Source organism: Bufo bufo, chromosome 1, assembly GCF_905171765.1.
Source record: "Bufo bufo chromosome 1, aBufBuf1.1, whole genome shotgun sequence".
Classification (NCBI taxonomy): Eukaryota; Metazoa; Chordata; class Amphibia; order Anura; family Bufonidae; genus Bufo; species Bufo bufo.
Window position 1 is genome coordinate 278,146,664 of NC_053389.1, and position 25,104 is coordinate 278,171,767.

The following is a 25,104-nucleotide window of genomic DNA, read 5'->3' on the forward strand; positions in this document are numbered from 1 at the left end:
CCATATAAATACAATAATATTTAGCCTTTATTTGTTTATTTATTTTCTAATGGCAGCAAATTAATTACCATATTTATGTAAACAGAAAGCCTGGAATTTGCATGCATGATCAGGGCTGTTTTTGGGATAATGTATACTCATCATAGTGGAAAATGTGTTGTTTTGAGTCGGGGTGAACACAAAGCTGAGGATTTTGGATAGGCTGCCACAGCCAGATGGCCTAATGTATTTTTCAGTCTGGCATCCCAACTGCTCCCTCCTGTATTACATACTGCCATTTGTTCTGGGATATTTACGCTAGAGCTGCTTCAAAAGTGAATGTTTAAACTACCTTAAAAATGAACATATTAGCAGAGATGTATTTTTATTAATCCCATGATGATATTTTGATTTTACACAACCAATGACTTCCTGACCATGCTGGCAACGTGCCAGCACCAAATTACATGTGAATTCAGAGTATAGATTGGAGGATTTGTAGTCTCTTGGTGCAGGTTGAGGGTGGCTTGGAATAGTTAAGGCCAGGCTTTACCACTCTACCACTCCCTCAAAATATTGAACAACATTTATATGTAAATGATGTAATACATATATATTATATATCTAATTTATTCCAAATTGTATTCTCTGGAATATATTTTTTATTTTTAAATCAAAATGAATGCAAATATCTTTGCCTCCACCCTCTAAAAAAAGTAGGTGAAGTTAAAAAAGATTATAATATCAAAACTTCAAAACTATATTGGCACGCACACAACCAGTACAATTGTTTTTCATGGCACTATTGTAGTTATTGTAGTACATAGTGGTATATAGTTATTAAATTGAGCTATTATAACTTGTTGTTAAACATTATTTGATGATGCTAATAAAAGGGGTGTGGCTGTGACAACTTCATATTTAAATCCAAATAAAATATTAATATGATGGTATCTGATAATGGTTGGGTTCTCATGATCTAAATGTACCATAACTATACAGTTTAGTCAAGGGTTAACAAACAGTGGTGTGAAGAGTATATTTTGGGATATGCATAAGCATGACAAAAAGCACAAAGCTCATCTCCAATCAAGGTGCCTCGCAAAGTCCAAATACATGCTGATACTTTGGACACATATATACATCTTCATTTTGTTTTAGTTAAAAGACATATTGTAGTCCAGGGTTAACATTACAATTTGTTATATTTTTAGTCACTAGTGTTCCTCCTTTTTTTTTTTTTTCTTACAATAAATTGAAAATTGATTTTAACAGTTAGATTTTTTTCTTTTTTAATATATATTTATATATATATATATATATAATTTTTATTTTTTTTACTTATTTCCATGATTAGTTTTTTTTCATCAGTTTATTTCTTTAGTATTTGGCAATTAATTTGAAAAAGAAAAAAGGTTGTCATCAGAAAGTAAGCAGATACTGAAATGTTTTTATTTTACTAGATCCCCCTGGTTATATAGCCCTGCAGAATAGTTCACATGCAGACAGTGCACATATATTTATTATTTACTGACATAGTACAATTTTAAGGCACAATGCAACGTAAGTTGTTTTTTATGTGAAGCTTTAAGACCACTTTTGGCCCACTGCCCTATAGCGAACACTGCTATAAACATCAGTAAGGTATCCACATGTAATATACAAGATGGTATGTGAAAGTAGCACTAAGAGCTGTGCTGATTCACATGTATTTTAATCTGCTCCTAATTTTCAATCTCTTGGGTCCTGTTTTCCACACTGGCTGCAATTCTGTTTTCCAGCTGGTAATTTGACCCCTTGTATTTTCTTGCGAGGGATGCTGTCTGATAATGCAGAGTGTGGTTTGTTTCTCTTACAATGGATGATGTCATTTCATTCTGCGCTAGCTACAGTATGACATCATCCTGCTAGGGTATTGCAGAATGGTCCTCAGGGGAGAGCTGGCTGCAAAAACTGTGAGCTGCATGCTTTCAAGATAATCATTGCTATTTAATGTGACTCTAATGAAAACCATTGCTGTTTAAGATTAAAGGTCCATTGGGTTTGCATTGCTTTTCATGCCTTGCTTTTTAATTTGACATATGTTAGTAGTTAGTTAGTAGTTATACATTCTCAACACTTTGAATATTTTTATTTTTCCGAATACTTTTTTTTTTAAAACTTTTTTCATATAAACTTTAAAATAAATATAACACTCCGAATCAAATACCAGGCCAGATTATTTTTTTTCCATTTATTCATATAGTTTATTTTTGAATTGCCATACAGATCTGCTATGTTTCCAGAAGTGTTAATGTCACATTATCATATGCTGTATTGATTTAGAATATATATATATTTTTTCAAATATAAAAATTTAAGAAATCAAATAACCACTATTATGGCTTGAGTTAAAATTCCCTCAGGGGTTGTCACCTAGCTATTCAAATTAAAGGACCCATGCATTATACTTGTTGGGTGCCATAAGATTGCCTAAGCAACTATACCACCCAGGAGAATTCTCTATGCCCAATTTTAAATTAGGCAGGATAGGTACAGTGGAGGTACACTCAGGGCATGTCTGTTGTATTCTTTTGAAAATAAGAATTTTGGATCATCTTTTGTTTGTTATGCCGTTGTGTTGATGCTCTGTTATTCCTTTTAGAAATATATGCTTAAAGGGGTTGTCAGGGTTCAGAGCTGAACCTGGAAATATCTCCATTTTCACCCAGGCAGCTCCCCTGACTTGAGCATCGGAGAAGTTCATGGCATTTTCAAAGGCATTTTCTGGAGTTCTGGTGAGGAATCGGGCTCTCCATAGGGATGCCAGGCAGAGGCTTCCACCCAGCAGTGAGCACGGTGACGTCACCGGCACTGATAGGTGGGCTTTAGCGCTACCCTAGCCTGTAAAATGGCTAAGGCAACGCTAAAGTGGGGCCATCAGAGCCAGTGACGTGAACGAACACACTGCTGGGCGGAAGCCTCCGCCCTGCAGTGTATTATTGTAGATAAAAAAGCCCTTGACCTGTGCTATCCTAACATCAGAGGGGCTGCCTGGGTGAAAATATGGGTATGTCCGGGTTTAGCTCTGAACCCGGACAACCCCTTCAGATTGGCACCTGGATGTTACCATTGCTTTGTCAAAGGGGTGTCTCCATACACAGTCTGGCAGTGGCAGCAGCTATTTATAATTACTGTAATGTAGATTATACCAATATCTTAAAGGAGTTTCTTGGATTTGTAATCCAAGACCCATCCGTCAATATTAGATCAGTGGGGGTCTGACTCTTGGAACTTCCGCCAATCCATTGTTTCAAGGCACTGTGTTGCTCATACGAATGCTAACGTCTTCTCATTTTTACGGGATTAAGCTGTAATACCTTGCACTGCCAGTAGACGGTGCTCAGGAACATGGGCCAGAATAAATGATGATAAAGAGGTAACAGCGCTCACACAAACATCTGTTTAGTAGGGGTGCCAGACCCCACCATTCTGATATTGATGGCCTATCCAGATGGACCGACCATCAGTATTCTGAACCTGGAAAAATACTTTAATATTATAATTTACAAGTCAACCATAAGCCTCAATATTAAGCAATTTCATTATACAATGTAGGCAATACTAAAAATCATAACACCTGAAAATGCAAAGGCCAAAAGTATTAAAATCTGAAATTTGAGGTAAAAGAAAATCCATAAAAAATTTTATGAATAGAATAACGGGTAGTGTTTGTTAGAACGTTACTTTCCTTTTCTTTTTTTCCCTGTGTCTCATTAACAGAAGACTGTGTACCCACTAATTAGCTGAAAGACGTGTCCATAGGTTACAAAGCCTGAATCAAGCTAATTGAGAAGCTTGAGCTAAACAACAGACACATGTCTTGCAATTAAACTCACACGTGACTAATCTTATTTGCCTGCAGCTGTATGTTCCTATATTCCTCCATTTTTCTGGAGCCACTGGTTATGTCATGATGAGAGGTACCTATGAACCAAAGGACACATAAGGAAAGTCATTTGGCTGCATAAGCATTGTGGGCTGATCATAATATTGTACCTGTATACCCCCTGCAACTAAACTCCAACTACTTTTCTCTGGTAGGGGGTTAACAGTAGAATCACCAGTTACAATTGCAACATGACTCTTCAAACGGAGATGCCATGTATAGGGGCTTATCTGTTTCCCATTCTCATTCCAGTGTTCCTAATTATTAGACTTGTCCAAATGGCAGGAAATGTGCCAGATGTGACCATCAGTAGACTATGTTGGATGACATTATGGCTCCCTGTTAACACAGTGAGAAGATCAGATTATCCTTCTTGATGGTAACTCTTTGACTATGCATTGAACTACTATACCGGTTGCCTCACTCTCAAGGAGTCCCCTTTAAGAGACATCTAGGGAATATGAAAAATATATTCCACAGGTAGAAACTGTAAGTGTGGAATTGTTTTTGTCCAAATGACTTTTGTTGTGTGTGGGTTTATTTTTGTAGTAGTTACCCTTTGCCCAAAGCAAAAATATCAAGCCCAGAGGGGCCCAGAAAGCTGAGATACAGGGAGCTGTTTGATGAATGCTCACACTTTAAAGCTGTCCCTGCTGGTGAAGAATACACGATGGTTGGACAGAGCTTCTTCCCTTGCAAATAAAAATGCAGCTCTGTGTGGTCAAATAAATTGAGGATCCTTGACCTTTGTTACCTAGAGTAATAAAATCTCTGTTGATGACAGCCATACACATTCAATAGCTGTCAGCCAAATGATCGTTTTGTGGACAGCTATCTCTCCCAACTAACTCACAGAGCCACCATAAACATACATATTCCGCTCAGCCTAAAATTTACATGTATTCGATGGGGAGAGGGGAGAAATCTGCTGCCAGACACTTCTTACAGCAAATTATCTCCAGGGAGAACAAACAAATAGGGCAAAAATATTCACTTCACCAGATTCTTCTCTCCCCCAACATCATCTGTCGGGGAGGGTCAGGAGCATATTGGACTATGGCCTGACAATACAATAATGTGTATGGTGGCCTTTAGGGTTAACTTTAGTTGCACTTTCAAGCTACTTGGAGATAACAAAATGCCCATTTACCACAGTGTGTCCTTCATATCACGGGCAAGGGTGAGTTAGAACTGCTGTAGAGAATGAGGACATCACCAAACTACTACTCATATCTCATGTCCTTGGATCCTTGGTGAGAAATGGGGGTGATACTGTAGGATATTCGAGTTGCCTGCACCTACATCTTAACTTTCAAGCTTAAATTGGAGTTAAATTTTAACTCCTTTCATGCTAGTGTTATGCTCCATGTGGAAATCCAGAACAGGAGAAGTAGCGAGATGTATGGGGAGGAAGTCTCCCTAGAGAGAACTGAGCAGAGCAGAGGGGTTACAGTTCTCTGTGGTTGAGAAGTATCATTGGGCACTTTGAAGATGAGATATACGAAGTTTATTCTGGCAGATATGACCATAATGCTCTTCAAAATGTCTTTCTGGGGGTTCCAGTATTTTATAGCTGGAAATGTAGAATTGGAGTTATCACAGAATGATACACTGTGAAAACAAGTCAGATGAAGAGGGGCTGATAGTATCATGTGCACAAAATGCAGCCTGATGGAAGAAGAAACAGATTACAATGGAAAGAGCCCCTCATAAGTCAAAGCAGGGTTGATGTCATATCTATGACAGACTGGAGTTTTAGATTACAGTAACCAACCTATAATTGCATTTGTACAATACTGTCAGCAACATGGACCGATACAGCAAATCAGTTTTACCATACACAATGATGTTACCACCATACACAATGATGTTACCCCCGTCCTACATTATAGCAATATTATGGAAGCAATGCATTAACACCTAAAGACTGAAACTTATAGCAATTCACATGTATGTAAAGAAATATGCCTTTTCTTTAAAAAGAACACAGTTTGTAATGCATATGCTTCTCATATGTCAGTACTGTCCTAGAGAAATGTAATAGTCACCCATATCAACCAGACTCTAGTGCTACTTCACTGGAGAATGAAACATGGATTCTGTTTGGTTACAATAAGAATGAAGATACTTTTGATACATGAGACCTATTAAAGTGGTTTTCCGAGATTTATTAGCTGATGGATAGGTCATCGGTATCTGATCGGTGGGAGTCCGACACTGGGGACCTCCGCCGATCAGCTGCTTGAGAAGGCACCGACACTCATAGTAGTGTCACAGGCTTCTTTCAGCTTTGCCTAGGCCATGTGACGTCACGTTCATCGGTCACCTGGCCTAGGCGAAGCCTAGCCGCTATACAATGTACTGCACTATGCCTAGTGAGCTGAGAGAAGGCTGTGGCGCTACTGTGAGTGGGCCATTTCCAAACAGCTGATCAGCAGGAGTTACTGGTGTAGGACCCCACCGATCAGATCAAAAAGTCTTGAAAAACCTCTTTAAAAATGAAACTGCTCTCCTATCTATTCATCCATCTAGGACAGCCCTAGGTGGGTGCACTGTGCAGTAAGTTCTAATAACAAACCCCACTTACCTTATGGCTTCTTTAATATAGTGCCCAAATAATGTAATCATATAATGCTCAAATAATATTACTTTCAGACGCCCAATAACACTTCCATGCAATAAACAAGGGAATTGTATACAATGTCAGACTGGGGTACCAGAGAAAATTATACTGTATAATATGTATTCAGTACCAGATTTGGGTCCACCAAAGGAATTTATTCTCAGGTGCCAACTTCCATATCATCAATAAAGTCTATAGGTTTTGATTCAAAGAAATAGAACCTAGTGGCAATTGATTGGCTCCAAAGGCAAGTCCAAATGATTTATTTTCTCCTGGGCCTTTAGGGCCTACTATGCTATTAGAGCTGGTGTCCAGTATGGTATAAACGCCTGGACTCACTGGAGGATCCTCTGGTTGGCCAGTCCGATGCTATATGTATAGCTTTTTTTAATCTATTATCTATTTAGTAACTACCTCTGTGTCAAGTTTTTTTTAAATCCCTTTAAATTTGTTGTTACATTTGTTTGTGGTAAATTTGCCTTTTAACCTTGTTAATAGCAGGCAATGGGGCACTCTATACTTGGCTCTGTCTGTATCATTAGCTTTTTCAATAACCCCGACTTGAAGCTGACTTGATGTCTCCTTGTGAGTCTGTCTGACACTGTAATTCCATGATTTACCATCATATAGCAAACATCAGACTAAAAAGCCACATGTGCCAGTCTGCAGTGGATTGGGTCTCCAGACGTGTTACAGGTTCATGTTTTTACCATGCTCTGATGTCTGAATTGAAAGGAAAATTGCACGTCTTGTCGGTAGTCTTACTTGGCTCTGGGATCAGGAGGTGTGAGCTACGATGAGGAGCCATGACAGGAATGTCAGCGCTTTCACTCTCTGTCTTCTGCAGGTGCATTGTTCTCTCATAACAAATGTTTAATAAGATGCTTGCTGGGAATGTAAGCTTAACATAGCGATCAAATGCCACTTACTTGAAAGAAAAATACCAATTATTACCACCGTCCTCTCGTAAAATGTTCAGATCTACCTGAAACATTGGTTGACAGTGAAACATCCTCAATCTAAGAGGATGGTCCGGCTGACAATGTCCCACTAGTTACTAAACCTTTTTTATACCTTGTATGCTCAGGCTGAGTTCACATCACCGTTTAGGTTTTCGTTCTTCTGATCCGTCAGAAGAAGAGAAAGAGAAAAAAATAAAACAGGATCCTGTAAAAAATAAATAAAAAATGAGCCTGTTGCATCAGTTATGCATAGGATATGTCTTTTTACAGGATCCTGTAAAAAAACTGATCCTGTTTCATCAATCGTCATTCGTTTGAGCCATTTCTGTCTTAGATCCGTTTTTTAGATGGAAAAAAGAGGACTGCATGCAGGACTTTTTTTTCCCGTCTAAAAAACGGATCTCAGACAGAAATGGCTTATACGGATGACAACTAATGCAACAGGATCAGTTTTTATTTTTTTACAGGATCCAGTTTTTTTTTGTTTTCTCTCTCTTCTTCTGATGGGTCAGAACGACAGAAAGCTAAACTCTGAAGTGAACTCATCCCTACTTATGTAATACAGACAGTGTAGCCCTAATCAATGCAACTCCACAATAGAATAGTTAGCTTCTGGTGACACTCATTGAGCAACAAAAATCTGTGACACTCCTTTAAGGCCTCATCAGATTTCAAAAGAATTCAAAGCTGATGAATGTATCTATTTCTTTATACTTCTGTAGTAGTAGTAGAAGTCATAGAGGACATATGTGACCATATAAAAACACAAGAGTTGGGGTCAAGTGCCCCTCTAAAAGTTATGGAGATCCAAGTTGACTCCTAATATAAAATAAAGACTGTTGTCAGTGAAATATGTTTTATAGCTGAACACATCAGATATAGGCAATGATATCAAAGTTAACCATTTAGTTTCAAAAGACGACATGTCCCCAGTTTTCCCGTTGTGACAGCCCCACTTCTGGGGTCTAGCATGTCATAGGGAAATTGTGAAGATCCAAATTACAATAATCAATATTCACATACATGAATGGTGGCATTTAGGATGCGGACACTGATTTGGTTTGGGACTAACATTATGTTTTTGGAATGTCCCTCTATAAACCAAGGCCTGAGCCGTAATATACTGCCTGTCCTAAAAAAAAGTCGCCACCAAAAAAAACAAAAGATTCTCATTGGGGTTAAGGTCTGGACTCTGGGGTGGCCAATCCATGTGTGAAAATGATGTCTCATGCTCCCTGAACCAATCTTTCACAATTTGAGCCCGATGAATCCTTGCATTGTCATCTTGGAATATGCCCGTGCCATCAGGGAAGACAAAATCCATTGATTGAATAACCTGGTCATTTAGTATGTTCAGGTAGTCAGCTGACCTCATTCTTGGAGCACATACTGTTGCTGAACCTAGACCTGACCAACTGCAGCAACCCCAGATCATAGCACTGCCCCCACAGGCTTGTATAGTAGGCACTAGGCATGATGAGTGCATCACTTCATCTGCCTTTCTTCTTACCCTGATGCGCCCATCACTCTGGAACAGGGTAAATCTGGACTCATCAGACCACATGACCTTCTTCCATTGCTCCAGAGTCCAATCTTTATGCTCCCTAGCAAATTGAAGCCTTTTTTCTGGTTTGCCTCACTGATCAGTGGTTTTCTTATGGCTACACAGCTGTTCAGTCCCAATCCCTTGAGTCCCCTTCGCATTTGGAGTGTGGAAATGCTCTTACTTTCGCTATTAAACATAGCCCTGAGTTCCACTGTTGTTTTTCTTCGATTTGATTTCAAACGTTTAATTGATCGTCGATCACGATCATTCAGGATTTTTTTCCGCCCACATTTCTTCCTTGAATACGATGGGTCCCCACTATCCTTCCAGTTTTTAATAATGTATTGGGCAGTTCTTAACCCAATTTTAGCAGTTTCTGCAATCTCCTTAGATGTTTTCTCTGCTTGATGCATGCCAATGATTTGACCCTTCTCAAACAGACTAACGTCTTTTCCACGACCACGAGATATGTCTTTCGACATGGTTGTTTAAGAAATGAGAAGCAACTCATTGCACCAGTTGGGGTTAAATAACATTGCCAGCTGAAAGATAATGGCCCATGCAGTAATTATCCAATAGGAGGCTCATACCTATTTGCTTAGTTAAATCCAGGTGGTGACTTTTTTTGTTGGACAGGCAGTGTACGTGTTTACTTTTTACTTTAAATGGGTTCTATGCACAGTCATATTACAATATGACATGCCAGCGGAGGGGGAAAAGTACGGCAAGGATCAAATTTATTTAAATCAGGGGTTGTCATGGTGTGACAACCCCATTTAAAAATAATTTCCACGTGAAAATGAATATTTGGCAGGAAGTTGAAAATGAGAGCAATCGCTAACTATTATATATATTTTTTACTTAAATTTTTTTTTTTTATTCTGTTAATCTGACCATTTTTGCAAATGGGACAACAGGATCCAACACCATATTGGTTGTTACTTTTAAAGGGGTTGTCCAGGATTAGAAAAACATGGCTGCTTTCATCCAAAAACAGCACCCCTCCCTCCCCTGCCCGTGGGTTGTGTCTGGTATTGCAGTTCAGATTTATTGGAGTCAATGGGGCAAAGCTGCAATACTTCAATAACTAAACTATTCCCTTTAAGTACAAGGATAAGGTGTATTGTGCAACAATTTATTACTTTTAATGCCTGTTAGGGCTAAGTTACACCTATTGTTCCTGTACCTACCAATAACTAAGACATAACTTTTAATAGATACTGCTACTAATACTTAAATAAGTAACTAAATAAACTAAATGGTTAAAACTTCCAGCGTCCGCTGGCCTTTCAATCTCAGTTTAGAGTGCCCTGTCAGGATGTCGCCTGACCAGGGTTATATGCTACTGTGTGATTCCACACTAGTGTCTAACTGGCTGCGCGCTGCCAGTTTCAACTTGTAGACACTGTGTGACTACTGAACACAGTAGTAGGAGGCTTCAGCGGTATGCCGAGTTAAAATTAGAGGCTCACACTGCCCCCCGACATGTTTCGCCGTGTACCGGCGTCTTCAGGGGTAAGGGCAGAGTGTCACACTGCCCTTACCCCTGAAGACGCCGGTACACGGCGAAACATGTCGGGGGGCAGTGTGAGCCTCTAATTTTAACTCGGCATACCGCTGAAGCCTCCTACTACTGTGTTCAGTAGTCACACAGTGTCTACAAGTTGAAACTGGCAGCGCGCAGCCAGTTAGACACTAGTGTGGAATCACACAGTATCATATAACCCTGGTCAGGCGACATCCTGACAGGGCACTCTAAACTGAGATTGAAAGGCCAGCGGACGCTGGAAGTTTTAACCATTTAGTTTATTTAGTTACTTATTTAAGTATTAGTAGCAGTATCTATTAAAAGTTATGTCTTAGTTATTGGTAGGTACAGGAACAATAGGTGTAACTTAGCCCTAACAGGCATTAAAAGTAATAAAAAGCTGCAATACTGCACAGAACCTGTGGTGCTGTTTTGGAACCTGATGACATGCTGTACCCTTGTTATTAATACATGATACAAGAAATTGATAGTTTTTCAATTTCTGAGAAACAAATGGAGAAAATGTAACCAATATGGTGCTGGATTCTGAAACAGACCACCAAAATATTCTCTAGAAGTAAAGGAACACAATCACCAAACTCTGGTCACTGTCTAAAACTTCTGACATACTAATATTTGTCCATTAGGTATGAGTGGAACTGCCTTTTAGTTATAGGTTCAAACCAAACCCAAACTTCAAGGTCATCCTGAAGGCCATTTATTGTTTGTCTTTTGTGAAGTCATACTGAATATCACCATGTGTGGAAAGTTTTAGTTTCCTATTTACCAAACCAATGATTATTTCACAGTTTTACAATTGTTTATTAGAACTTCGAATTAGCTTTTTGATTAATGCTCGTCTACAGCGACCCAGTTAATAATTGGCAATAGACTTTCATTCCCCCACTTCAAAGACACAATACATCGCCCTTCCTGGGTTGCGGGCTGTGTAGAGCCATCCATATAGAGTCCGTTTTCTTTTGACTTTACTGTGTTTGTTATACACTTTGATATATAACCACAATTGTTCGTTTTTTTTCTCACCAGTCACTGATAACAATGAGTGAGGTTAAACTTCAGGCATGTCTATTTCTGGATCCCACCATTAAACCCGTTTTTGATTGTAACTATAACTGTTTCTTTTGAAACCCCCAACAAGGTTACAAAAATATGTTTTTATGGTGTGGTGTGCAAATTATACGACTTTTTATTACACTGGAGCAAAATGAAGCTGAGGAGGTATATATGCTGTTTCCTGTACTGCTCACAATTTCACTTTTAGAAACTGTTTTGTATAATAATAAAATTAATAAAGGGGTTGTATCATCGTAGACATTGGGGACATATCACTTGGATATGCCACCAACAATGTCAGATTGGTGCAGATCCCACTTCTTTAACTCACCTATCTCCAGATGGACCCTCCACACATTTCTATGGGATTACTAAAAACAGCCGAGCACAATCTCCAAAATGGGCCCCGAAAGTGAAAGAGAGTGCTACACGCATCAATGATGCACTCTTCATTAATTTCTATGGGACTTCCGAATATAGTGTGCTCGGCTATTTTCAGAAGTCCCATAGAAATTAATGGAGAGCACTCTGTGCATGTGCGGTGCACTCTCCTTCAGTTTTAAGGAGCCCATTCTTGAGATAGGTGTGAGTCCCACCCCTGGGATCCTAGTGGGTCCTAGCGATATGCCTCCAATATCTAAATTGAGACAACCCCTTTAAGGCATCAATTTGTTTTCTGCCTGGCATAAGGAAACCATTTTTTATATAGAGGAAAAAGGCAAAGTGGTGAAGCTGACCATAGCAACCAATCAGGATGCTGCTTTCATTTCACAAGCTGCCCTAGAAAAAAAGATCTGTAATATAATTGGGCACAACACCACTGTCTTTTTTCAAAACAGCTTTATTAAAATGTGAGCAATAAAACGTTTACAAACATCATTCACCGCAGACATTGTTGTCTTAGCGACCCTAGCAATCAGACTTCAGATGATAAAAGGTTGTATGGTTCTCCAATTGAATGGCGTGGGTGTTAGGAGATGGTTCCCAAACCAGATACATGCAATATAGAAAGACTACTGTACTCCACTTGAGTTTCAGTATAAGTTTCAGGCTGAATAGCCTTCTTCAGTGTAACCGGATTGTGGCCGCATATGGTGCAAAAGCTGAGATAGAATAAATAAAGTACCCTCAGTGGTCGGCAGGGATGCTGCTATTTGTATGGGCTCTATGTCCCTGTTTGGCATGCGGTCCGGGAGGCTGAGGCCTAAGTTCCGGATCACCATGGCAATCCGGAACTTAGGCCTCAGCCTCCCGGACCGCATGCCAAACAGGGACATAGAGCCCATACAAATAGCAGCATCCCTGCCGACCACTGAGGGTACTTTATTTATTCTATCTCAGCTTTTTTGCACCATATGCGGCCACAATCCGGTTACACTGAAGAAGACTATTCAGCCGAAAACGTTCTTTTGACTGGAACCGCACTAAATAAAAGCTTTATACTGAAACTCAAGTGGAGTACAGGAGTCTTTCTATATAGTAATCAGACTTCAGTCATAGAAGACTGTTCAGCCCTCTTAAAAGGGTTATCCAAACCTGTACCCCCCTTTCCCCACACCACCACCACACAATTCCTGGGACCCTCATGCAGAGAATACTTACCTGGTCCCCAACGCCGGTTTCCTCCAAGATCCCTCCACGGCCATCACTGCATCTCCTCATCGTGCAGATCACAATATCTGGCAATGATGGGGGTGGGGATGCAAGAGGAACAGGTAAGCGACGCAGTCTGCTACACCCACGTCACAGGATGTTGTAATCTGCACGATGACAAGATGCAGTGACGGCAGTGGAGGGATCCGCAAGGACAAAGACATCGGGGACCAGGTAAGTATTCTCTATGAGAGGTCCTGGCATTGTGGTGGTGGTGGTGGTGGGGGGGATTTACAGGTTTGGATAACCCCTTTAAATAATTTTATTCTCTGACCTGCTAGAAAGGTACATGATGTAACCTTTAGTGAATGTAATTTTCTTACCAGTTATCCCGTCCCTTATGCGTCTCACCTGTGTCATGTGACCAGCACTCAGACTCTCCAAATAACACAGCATCTTATGTGTGGACAGGAGGCCAGTTTCTCTGTGTATTCCTATGGGAGCCTCAGAGGAATGAACAGAGAAGTAACTGACTTCCTGTCCTGTGTCTGTTGGAGATCAGAGAGTTGGTCACATGACATCACTTTCTAGCAGGTCAGAGAATAACATGTCTGTTTTAGGAAGTACTTGTATTCTCCATAGAATGGCAATTAGAACTTTGTGTTGTGCTGTTCCTCTATAATTATAAATAAATTGAGTGCATAATATTATTATTCATATAATTATGCTTAAAAATAGTTTTTTTTTCAAATATGTGGGTAAATAGGTAAATTCAATGTACAAAAACATGATTTAACTCTCATACATAAATTGTGGGTAGGTTCACTTATTTTCCTATTTTATCTTTCTGTACAGGCTATCATCTATGAAGGGCAAGATAAGAACCCTGAAATGTGCCGCGTTCTGCTCACACACGAGATCATGTGCAGGTAACAATAACATTACATGATATACTCTCTCTCTCTCTCTATATATATATATATATATATATATATATATATATATATTAGAGTTATAACAGCACTAGCAGATCAAATCGTAGTATATGCCTCACCAGACCTTAGCCCAGTATATATATATATTGTAAGGGATCGCCTCTTATTCGGGGGTCATTCTCACAATGATCTTCATCGACCACAGGGTTAGGGGCCAAACATTGCTTTTATTTGGCACCTCAGCAAAACCAAAACACCAAAACTAAAACAACTGCCCGGCTGGGCTCTAACTAAACATGAGGACTCCCTACCTCACTGAAAGCCCCGTTCACACACAGGAAGAACATGCGGCTTTTCCCAGCCTAACAATCCAGCACTTCCAGGCTGTAACAAAGTACAGTACCTCCTCCTGACTCTGGCCTAGCGACCGTTGATTCCAAGACCTCGCGGAGTCCCCCAAAGTTCAGGCTAACACCTAGCCCCGTGGCCCCTCGGCCAGCTCGGCTGAGCCCACTTGTACAGAGCCTTCCCAGGCCTCTGCTGCACACAGACTCTTTCCCCTCCTAACAGTCTGGACTGGGCTCTTATCCCAGACTGATTGTTCGACCTGGTGCGGCCTCTGACCTGCTGATTGACAGCGAAGAAATGGAAACTCCTGCCATATCTCTCCCCTAGCAGCCGTGAGGCCTGTCACTGCCTCACAATATATATATATAGTGCATTTGTAAAGTCTTCAGACGCTTTCACTTTTTTTACATTTTGTTAAGTTGCAGTTGTGAGCTAAAGTAAAAAAAAAAGTTTTCCCCATCATTCTTCACTCCTCATAATGAGAAAGTGAGAACAGAATGTTCAAAATTTTTGTTAATTTATTGAAAAGGAAAAATTTGAATCTTTCATTGCCATAAGTATTCAGACCCTTTACTGAAGCACCTTTGGCAGCTATTACACCGTCCAGTCTTCTTGGGTGTGATACCACAAGGTTTGCACACCTGGGTCTGGGGATTTTCTGCCATTCATCTCTACAGATCCTCTCAAGCTTTGTCAGGTTGGATGGGGACCGTCAGTGGACAGCCATTTTCAGGTTTCTCCAGAGATGTTCAATTGGGTTCAAGTCAGGGCTCTGACTCAGCCACTCATGTCACTGAGCAGCCCCTGTGTTGTCTTGGCTCTGTGGGTAGGGTAACTGTCTTGTTGGAAAATGAGCCTTTGGCCCAGTCTGAGGTTCAGAGCACTGTGGATCAGATTTTGATTAAGAATTTCTCTGTACTTTGCTGCATTCAGCATTCCTCAACCGAGACCTGTCTCCATGTCCCAGCTGCTGAAAACACTCCCGCAGCATGAGGTTGCTTACCACCATGCAGGGGAGTTGCTAGAGTCTGAAGAGATCCGGGGACACGAGCCCACGTGAAGCCACGCCCCCACCCCATGAAGCTACGCCCTCATCACCACCGGGGGGGGGGGGCCTTCACAGCAGTTATTAACCCCTCTCAGCAGTCGCCCTTTCAGTGAATGGGGGACTGCTGAATGGGGTTAATAACTACAGTGAAGGGCATAGCCATCTGGGCAACCCCACAGATCATCCATAACAGTGCCATCAACAGATCCCCATAAGTGTCATCCACAGATCCCCCATAAGTGTCATCCACAGATCCCCATCAGTGTCATCCACAGATCCCCATAAGTGTCATCCACAGATCCCCCATAAATGTCATCCACAGATCCCCCATAAGTGTCATCCACAGATCCCCATAAGTGTCATCCACCACAGATCCCCATAAATGTCATCCACAGATCCCCCATAAATGTCATCCACAGATCCCCCATAAGTGTCATCCACAGATCCCCTCCCCGCCCAGCGCCGCCTCCTAGCTAATTTATTCACTTCACTTGCCTCTGTGTATCCTCGCACAGGCGCACTGGCAGAGGCATCGCCGAACTAGGTGCGCTGGAAGACGGCACATGCGCACTTCGCTCGACAATGCCTCTGCCAGTGCGCCTGTGCGAGATTACACAGAGGCAAGTGAAGTGAATAAATTAGCTAGGAGGCGGCGCCGCGGGCCGGCGCCTGCAGCAAGAGTGCGCTCTACGCGCCGGCCCTGCATTCGGGGCACTGGACAAAACAACGCCCCTGCCACCATGCTTCACTTTAGGGATGGTTTGGGCAGGTGATGAGCAGTGCCTGGTTTCCTCCAAACACAGCACTTAAAATTGAGGCCAGAAAGTTCACTCTTGGTTTCATTGGTTTCATCAGACCAGATAATCTTGTTTCTCAGAGTTTGAGAGTCCTTTACGTGCTTTTTTTGCAAACTCCAGATGGTCTTTCATGTGTAATTTACTGAGGAGAGGCTTGTTTCGGGCTACCCTGCCTAAAGCCCATATTAATCGAGTGCTGCAGTGGTGGGGGACCTTTTAAAAGTTTCTCCCCTATGCACATAGGATCTTTGGAGCTCATCCAAAGTGTAGAAAAAATGTTTTCAACCCTTCTCCAGATCTGTAAATCCACACAATCCTGTCTCTTAGTTCTACAGGCAGTTCTTACTTTCTCAGGGCTTGGCATTTGCTCTGATATACATTGTCAGCTGTAAGACCTTCCATGAACAGGGGTGTGTCTTTCCAAATCATGTCCAATCAATTGAATTTACTCCAGGTGGACTCCAATCAAGGTGAAGATACATTTCAAAGATGATCAATGGAAGGTTTTAGTAGGTTTTATCATAATATCATAAAATTGTATAGTCTGCACAACAAATATAGCAAAAACACAACACGGATCTTATAATCTTAGCATTACATAATCGGGATCATACATTAACAATATCATCATCAGGATCGACATGCAGTATCCATTGTTTGCAAGATAATAGCAGATTCTGTCAAAGTAACCAAAACAATAACCTAAACAGTAACTACTGCCTGCGGTATTCGTATATCAGGAAGATGTAAAAGAAGTGAGGATAAAATACCTAAAGTAAGGTGCTTCGGGAAGAATCGTAGAAGGTATCCCATTTTGCCCAAATCCTAGAACACTTAGAAGAATTACCTTGTTTTTCTGATCCTAATTGCTCCAGGGATCTGTAGAGATGGGAGGAATAGAAGGTAGAGTAGAGATTTTCTAGTTCCTGGCAATATTCAATCTGATCACAGTAAGAATGTGGGAGATTAAGAAACTATCTCTAACTGGGAATTTCTCTAACCCTAAAGACACTAACATCTTGGCAGGGGACCATATCAAGTCATAATAACCTATAATGACTTGAAGTAAGTTGTGTAACTTGAATACAAATTTGCATTGGGAGTCAGAAAATAGCATTTCTTTTTTAATGAATTTGTAAAAAATACGTAAAAAGCTGTTTTCACTTTCTCATTATGGGGTATTGCATATAGAATGATGGGAAAAAAGTGAAAGGGTCTGAAGAATGCATTGTATATATACAACTGTATATCTATGAACAGAATTTTTCTGTGACATTTTAATGTATTAGGAGTTGTCAACACATGCCCTCTAGGACATATTAAACCTCCATTCACCTGTAGTTTCAAGAATCCTTTCTGTAAGTGTAAATTGGTGCTAATTATGCATTTGCAGTAAAAATATCATCATTACTTAGTCCAGATCAACTGGATGATTGTTCAAAATTATGTATGTATCTAGGTGTCTATCTATCTATCTATCTATCTATCTATCTATCTATCTATCTATCTATCTATCACATCTATCTATCTATCTCCTATCTATCTATCTCCTATCTATCTATCATCTATCTATCTATCTATCTATCTATCTATCTATCTATCTCTCTATCTATCTATCTATCTATCTATCTATCTAATATCTATCTATTATCTATCTATCTCATATCTATCTCCTATCTATCTATCTATCTATCTATCTATCTATCTATCTATCTAATATCTATCTATTATCTATCTATCTCATATCTATCTCCTATCTATCTATCTATCTATCTATCTATCTATCTATCTATCTATCTATCTATCTATCCTATCTACTGTATCTATCTATCTATCTATCTATCTATCTATCTCATATCTATCTATCTATCTATCTATCTATCTATTATCTATCTATCTATCTCTCTATCTAATCTATCTACTGTATCTATCTACCCATCTATATCTATCTATCTATCTATCTATCTATCCTATCTACTGTATCTATCTATCTATCTATCTATCTATCTATCTATCTATCTATCTCATATCTATCTATCTTCTATCTATCTATCCATCTATCTATCTATCTATCTATCTATCTATCTATCTATCTATCTATCCTATCTACTGTATCTATCTCTATCTATCTCATATCTATCTATCTATCTATATATCTATCTCATATCTATCTATCTATCTATCTATCTATCTATCTATCTATCTCTCTATCTAATCTATCTACTGTATCTATCTACCCATCTATATCTATCTATCTACCCATCTATATCTATCTATCTATCTATCTATCTATCTATTTATCTCATATCTATCTATCTATCTATCTATTCACATCTATCTATCTACTGTATCTATCTATCTATCTACTGTATCTATCTATCTATCTATCTATCTATCTACTGTATCTACTGTATCTATCTATCTCCTATCTATCTATCTATCTATCTATCTATCTATCTATCTATCTATTTATCTCATATCTATCTATCTATCTATCTATCTATCTATCTATCTATCTATTCACATCTATCTATCTATCTATCTATCTATCTATCTATCTATCTATCTATCTATCTATCTACTGTATCTATCTATCTATCTATCTATCTATCTATCTATCTATCTATCTATTTATCTATCTATCTATCTATCTATCTATCTACTGTATCTATCTATCTATCTATCTATCTATCTATCTATCTATTTATCTATCTATCTATCTACTGTATCTATCTATCTATCTCACACACTTCTGCACATGTATATAGATGGACACTAACAGTTGTGATTGGCAGGCACTTAGCGCCCACTCCTGCTCGCACTCTTGGACGCCCACACTGATGCATACTTTACTTTTCCTACTGGTGTGGTTGGCTGTGTTTATCATCTTGTTGGGTTACTTTACTGATGGTATGGATTTTCCTTTGATAAATACAAAGGAGAGAAAAGAAAAATCTACAGCTCACAGCAGGGGAATCATGAAGCTGTTGAAGGCAAATTATGCTATTTGTACAGTATACTTTAGACAGAAAAGCCATATTTAAAATGTCAGGCAGCTAATACCAGAGATTACCATTTTCCTCACTGCCTACAGACTGGTAAGAGATGCTATTTATTTACTTGGCGGGCAGGCATTAAGCAAAGCTGCCACTTCTGTGCGGGCAATGTTATTTGTTTAACCTTTTCAGTGCTGTAAAATCAGCCATAGTAATAATTTCACCCAGAGCAATATCGAGGCATTTTGTTTTGACTACAGATTAAGATAAAACTGCAATTTAAAGGATACAATAAGAATTTTGTTACATAATTATTATCATCCTCAATTATATAGAGGTGGCTTATTATACATCATGATACAAAGGGTCTGTCCCAGAGGCGTAACTGATGCAAAATCTCTAACAGTACCCTACTAACTATGTTCCATTTACAATACTGGGATCTTATTATGTAACAAAGAGGCCCCCGGCCTGAAAGTGGCCCCTACTTCTGCACCTTCTTTAGCTGTGTTCCTTGTCTTCATTCAGTCTATGTAATTTTATTTCCCTTTTTTTGGCTGCATATAGTTGGTTTCTTTTGATCCTATATGTCAAATGTATTAGGGCATACGCTGACAGAATCAATTCTAACCAAATCAAATTTGTTCTAAATTTTGTAAAAATTTGAGTTGCACCTGAATCGGAATTATTGGTGATTCGATTTGGATGAATTTTGAAGAGAGAGTGAAAAATCGATAAAATAATATAAATAAAAGATTGCGAGACTAGAGAGAAAAATATGAGTCCTAGGAGGTCCTAGGAGACCTCAGAATGTCATATACAAACTTTAGGCTGGTTGGAGTACCTTCAGTTCAGGTAAAATCAATTCGGATCTCAAATGAATCAGTTAAATCAAACCCAATTCAAATTTTGAGTGATTTGCTCATCTCTAATGCTGGCAATTAGGGGGTGTCCTTAATTCCCCATTATTATCTAACCTGAAGGTGCTGGCCCAAAGCTAATCCGACTGATGGTTATCTCTACCTGTATACACTTGGCAAAAAGATTGGATGTTCTCAGATCATACTGGGGGTGAGTTAGGAGCTCCCTATGTACAGAAAATTATTGGCTGCCCCCCTGTAAATAGGGGGGGGGGGGAGATTGGGCCAAAAATAACATTTGTTCTGCTTCTCTCTACATTTGCATAGAATGCTAATGTCAATAAAATAATTGCTTCAAAATGTAATTAAATTTGAAAACTGTAAATTGATCCTGGCCTCACTGATATATTTTTGGATGCAACTTGCATATATCTCCCATCTACCTGTGCTCATATTGACTGATTGACTCTTAATTGGTCGTTAATGAAGGCAGCATTCTGCAGTTACAATATATTACAATTTGATATGGGTCAGAAATCTTCCCCCCACTACCTTCAGAGAAGGTAAAACGCATTAGTACGAAATCAGAGGATCAGGGGAAGTGCTGATTTTGCACAAGAGGTGCAAATGGAGCTTTGGTTATGAGCATAAAATTAGAGTCTGCTCACCATTAATCAGCCCAGCTAATTGCTATGCACGGCCATTTGCCATATGGTGTGAGAGACAGCCTGCTTCCCCTAAGATGAAATTCTCTGTAACCAGACATGAAATAGTGAAAGCCCTCTGTTTGGAAATGGCTTGTTTTAGAGATTTAATCCCTAAACAACTTTCTGCAGGGCTTTCTGTCAAGACTAACAGCACAATAAAGCTTTGCATTTATGTGACAAAGGGAGCAAATTTATGGGCTATTAAAACATTCCTATGGGTAGCGGCTTGAATTCAGATGTGGAGTCGGTTTTCGGGTGCGAGATGATTGGTTAGTTAACTAACAGGTAAGGAGGATCAAAGGTTCAAGTAGATTCAAGAGTCCTAGTCTTCTGGCAAGCTCTTCAATGATTTCTGAGTGCTTTCTGTTTCTCGGAAAGCTGGGTGACCATATGACTTCTATCACAGCTCTTTGGGGTTGTCCTTTAGCTTCGCCTTTAAGAGTTTAAGCTTAAAGGGGTTGTCTTGACTCAACAAACGGCATTTATCATGTAGATAAAATTTATACAAGGCGCTTACTAATGTATTGTGATTGTCTCCTTTGCTGGCTGGATTCATTTTTCCATCACATTATACACTGCTCATATCAAGGGGTTACGACCACATACAAGGTGGTCGGGACAGTATCTGCTGCGCATGCGTGCCTATGCATGCTCCCACGTTCCCGGTCAACAGAGAGGCTGACGGTTTTTCCTATAGAGTGGAAGCACAGCCACCGCTGCTGGAAACGAGCAGTGTATAATGCGATGGAAAAGTGAATGAAACAAAGAACGGAAGCAATATAGCAAATCACAATACATTAGTAAGTGCCTTGTATTAACTTTCTCTACATAATAAATCCTATTTGCAGAAGTGAGACAACCCCTTTAAAGGGGATGATCAGCCATCAATATCTGATTGACTGGGGTCCAACACCTGGCACCTCTGCTGATCACCTGTGAGATGAGTCGGCGTCCATGTGAACGCTGCTTTCTCTTCATTACACTACGCGTCATACCCTGTGGAGGGGGTACTTGTATTACACTGCAGTGTAACGAAGAAGAAGCTATGCTTGCATGGATCGTTTCCTCCTCTTCAAACAGCTGACTGGTGGGGGTGCCAGGTGTCGGACCCCCGCCGATCAGATATTGATGATCTATCCTGACGATAGGTCATCAATATTAATGGCTGGACAACTCCTTTACGTTTTAAGAGTTCTGAATGGTAAATCAGTCCAGCTTTGTATGAATATGGCCCTTTTGCCAGTATGTTTCCATATATTCTTTCCAGGATTCTAGACAAGCTGGATCCCAAGATCTATTGGCATTGAGACTAGAGATCTCCAGTATTGTATTTTAAATTGGATGTTGCTTTAAAATCAAATAATTACCTGGTAATATAAGTCCCCATGATACCATATTGACACCGCTTGTGTACTGAGTCTGACCAGTGGACCTCTTTATGGCCCCAGATGACGGGTGTAGCTATAGGGGCTTCACAGGTAGCAATGGTACCCAGATAGTCACTGACACCAGTATTATAAATGGCACATGGTAGGTTGTGGACCCTGTTACAGATTTTACATTTGGGCCCAGGAACTTCGAGTTATGCGTCTGCCCAATGGCAGAGCATTAAAGTTGTATTCACCCTTAGAAGCAATGCTTCTATAGGAGAACATCTTTGTAATAATGGAATTCATATCTGAGGCATTATGGTCTCAACATTACACCTCTATGAGGGCACATTACGGCTCTGTGCAACTCAGAAGTTGTATGGATCCGTAATATGCCCAGGTGCATAACATTTAAGGCATGTCTGGCCTAAATTTTTCCAAAGTTGGAATCCTGTTGCTCCTAAATGGCAGGTGCCAACTCTATCTGCCTTATTCCTTGGACAAACATCTCCGTCCCTGTCATTAAAGCATGTGGCCATCCACAAACTCCGTGTGTCACATATGGCACAACCTTGTAGAAATTGGCTACATTGTGTGAGAGATCAAGGAAAGATGGCTTTGATAGAGATGACTTTGTTGTACCCTGCAGGTCACAAAGTGGCATTAGTCCAGCTGGCAGGGGGTACCTTAGGTTAGAAGCAGGAGTGTCTGTGCAGCGCCTGGGTAAAACTCACAGAGGCTGGAACTTGAATCATTATTTATTACAAGTCAAAACCTTTCCACTGTTCTAGTCACCGGGACAAATGACTTTCCCAAATGAGTCGTCTAGTAAAGTACACTGTGTGTATAGTTTTATTTCACTGTAAAGATTAATGAAATATGCAATTGTCCCGGTGGCGGAAGGCTGAATTACCATGTTCTACGGAAAATGTGGAAGAGATGAATGCAAAAGGCTTCTACTATACAACGGTCATAAATCCCTGTTTCCTGTTTTAGCTTTTATTGTAATTATCGATTATGCATTTTTGTTTTTGATTTAAAATTTTGTAATGATTTTTTTCCTTACATTTACAAGGACTGGAATACTTCCATGATTTGCAGGGCGCTCTTTTCAGTAGGCCCCCACAGATATATACTATAGGGCGAATTTATCATGAGGGTACTATTTGAAGTCAGTTTTTCTTTAGTCTGCACTGGTGTACTTTGCTATGGAAAGCTAAATGAAAGTGCATAATGAGTGGTTGTAAAGTTTTTTGTTGTTTTTTAAATAGGGAACACTAAAGTGGCACAATCTTACAATAGTAGACTGTATGTCTGTGAAGTTCTAGCCCTGGATTGTGCACATGTCCATATTATAGCTCAAGTTCTCAGTTGTATGCAGCTGTAAGACAGCCCCCTTAGAGGTCCATGTATTATACTATATTACCATATACCTATTATTTCATACAAAGGTATCAGTCTAGTGAAAAATGGTGCCATGTTCCTTCCAATGGCATATTTTAGATATATTCTCTCCTAGAAGCATAGGTTTAAAGGGAGAATACTTTAAATCAGAGGTTTGTGATGGTCCCAATGCTACGCCTTGTCCCCCGGACATCGTTGTGGTGTCACCACATGTTGCTGCTCTCTGAAGAGGATGGTAAAGTATGGTGCCCCCCAATGGGAAATAAGTCCAGTGAGTCAGGATTCGCAGTAAGCCAGTCGTTTCTTTACTGGAGGAACTCACATACAAAACAATACAAGCAATGCACTGAACTGGCTTCTCAGTCTCCTCCCTGGCAGAAGATGCTTCTGTTCTGAGGAAAGGCCTGAGCTGTCTGTCCCTCTCTCTCAGAAGGCTGGTACCTTGGCCAAAGGGCTGGTGGCTCAGTTGTCTGGCTGGTCCTCTAGTCAAAGGGCTAGTGACTCGGGGTCTGTGGAGTATCTATGTCTCAGCGTCTTCTTCTGGGCATTCATGCAGTATGGCAGAGTATCTTCTACTAAACACCGGTCCCTATCTGCAGACCTGTAGACTCTTTTCTACTAAACATGGATCTCTATCTGCAGACAACTAGGGGCCCTTACTGCTCTCTTTATATACAGTTTCTAACTGAACTAGAACCTTCTTGTGGGAAAGGTAGAGTGGAGAAGCACAGCCTAAATAGAAACAATGTTGCAATCTCAGTCTGCTGTGGACTTATACAGAGTTTTAACACAAGTCCATGGGAACGACTAAGCAGTTTTTCCGGACATGAACAAGTCTTTAGACGTAAACAACAGAGCTAAACCAGTCAGTCAGAAGGTCAATGTATCTGGATTTTTCCTCTAAACCTTTGCATGGTCCCTTAGGCTAAATGCACACGATCAGGATTGTGTGCAGATTTTCTGCAAGGATTTGTGTGTCATGTACATTGTATTCTATGAGAATTTGAAATTCTCATGCACAGAATGCAGATTTTTTTCAGTGTGGATTTTAAAATCTGCAGCATGTCAATTTATTTTATATTTCCTGCCTGGATTTTCTCCATTCACTTCAATGGGGACAGTAAAATACGCATGCAGAAAATCTGCACCAAATCCGCAACAAATCTGCACCAATTGATGCGGATTGACTGCACGGATTTCCCTGTGAACATCAATCATAGTGCAAGTTAACTCTTTAAAGTGCAATAAAGTAGGGAGTTGATGGCTTTGTGTAGTAGCAATAGGGGGAAATGTCCACAAACATCGATAGTCCAGTGCCTACAGCCCTGTAGTATGGAACCATATAAACTGTGCTGCTGTAAATCCTCTGTGTCATGTGAAAGAGCACTTAGGAAATAATTCTGCTG

At 40.0% G+C, this 25,104-nt stretch overlaps 1 protein-coding gene across 4 annotated transcripts in view; it reads left to right on the top strand.

The window, feature by feature from the left end:
* Positions 1-25,104, top strand: part of EBF1 (EBF transcription factor 1) — a 357,532-nt gene that overhangs the window by 12,000 nt on the left and 320,428 nt on the right. For all 4 annotated transcript variants that reach the window (XM_040439863.1, XM_040439880.1, XM_040439870.1 and 1 more), the window contains exon 5: positions 14,089-14,162. In XM_040439863.1, coding sequence (XP_040295797.1) covers positions 14,089-14,162 — 74 coding nt within the window. The remainder of the gene's footprint in view (positions 1-14,088; positions 14,163-25,104) is intronic.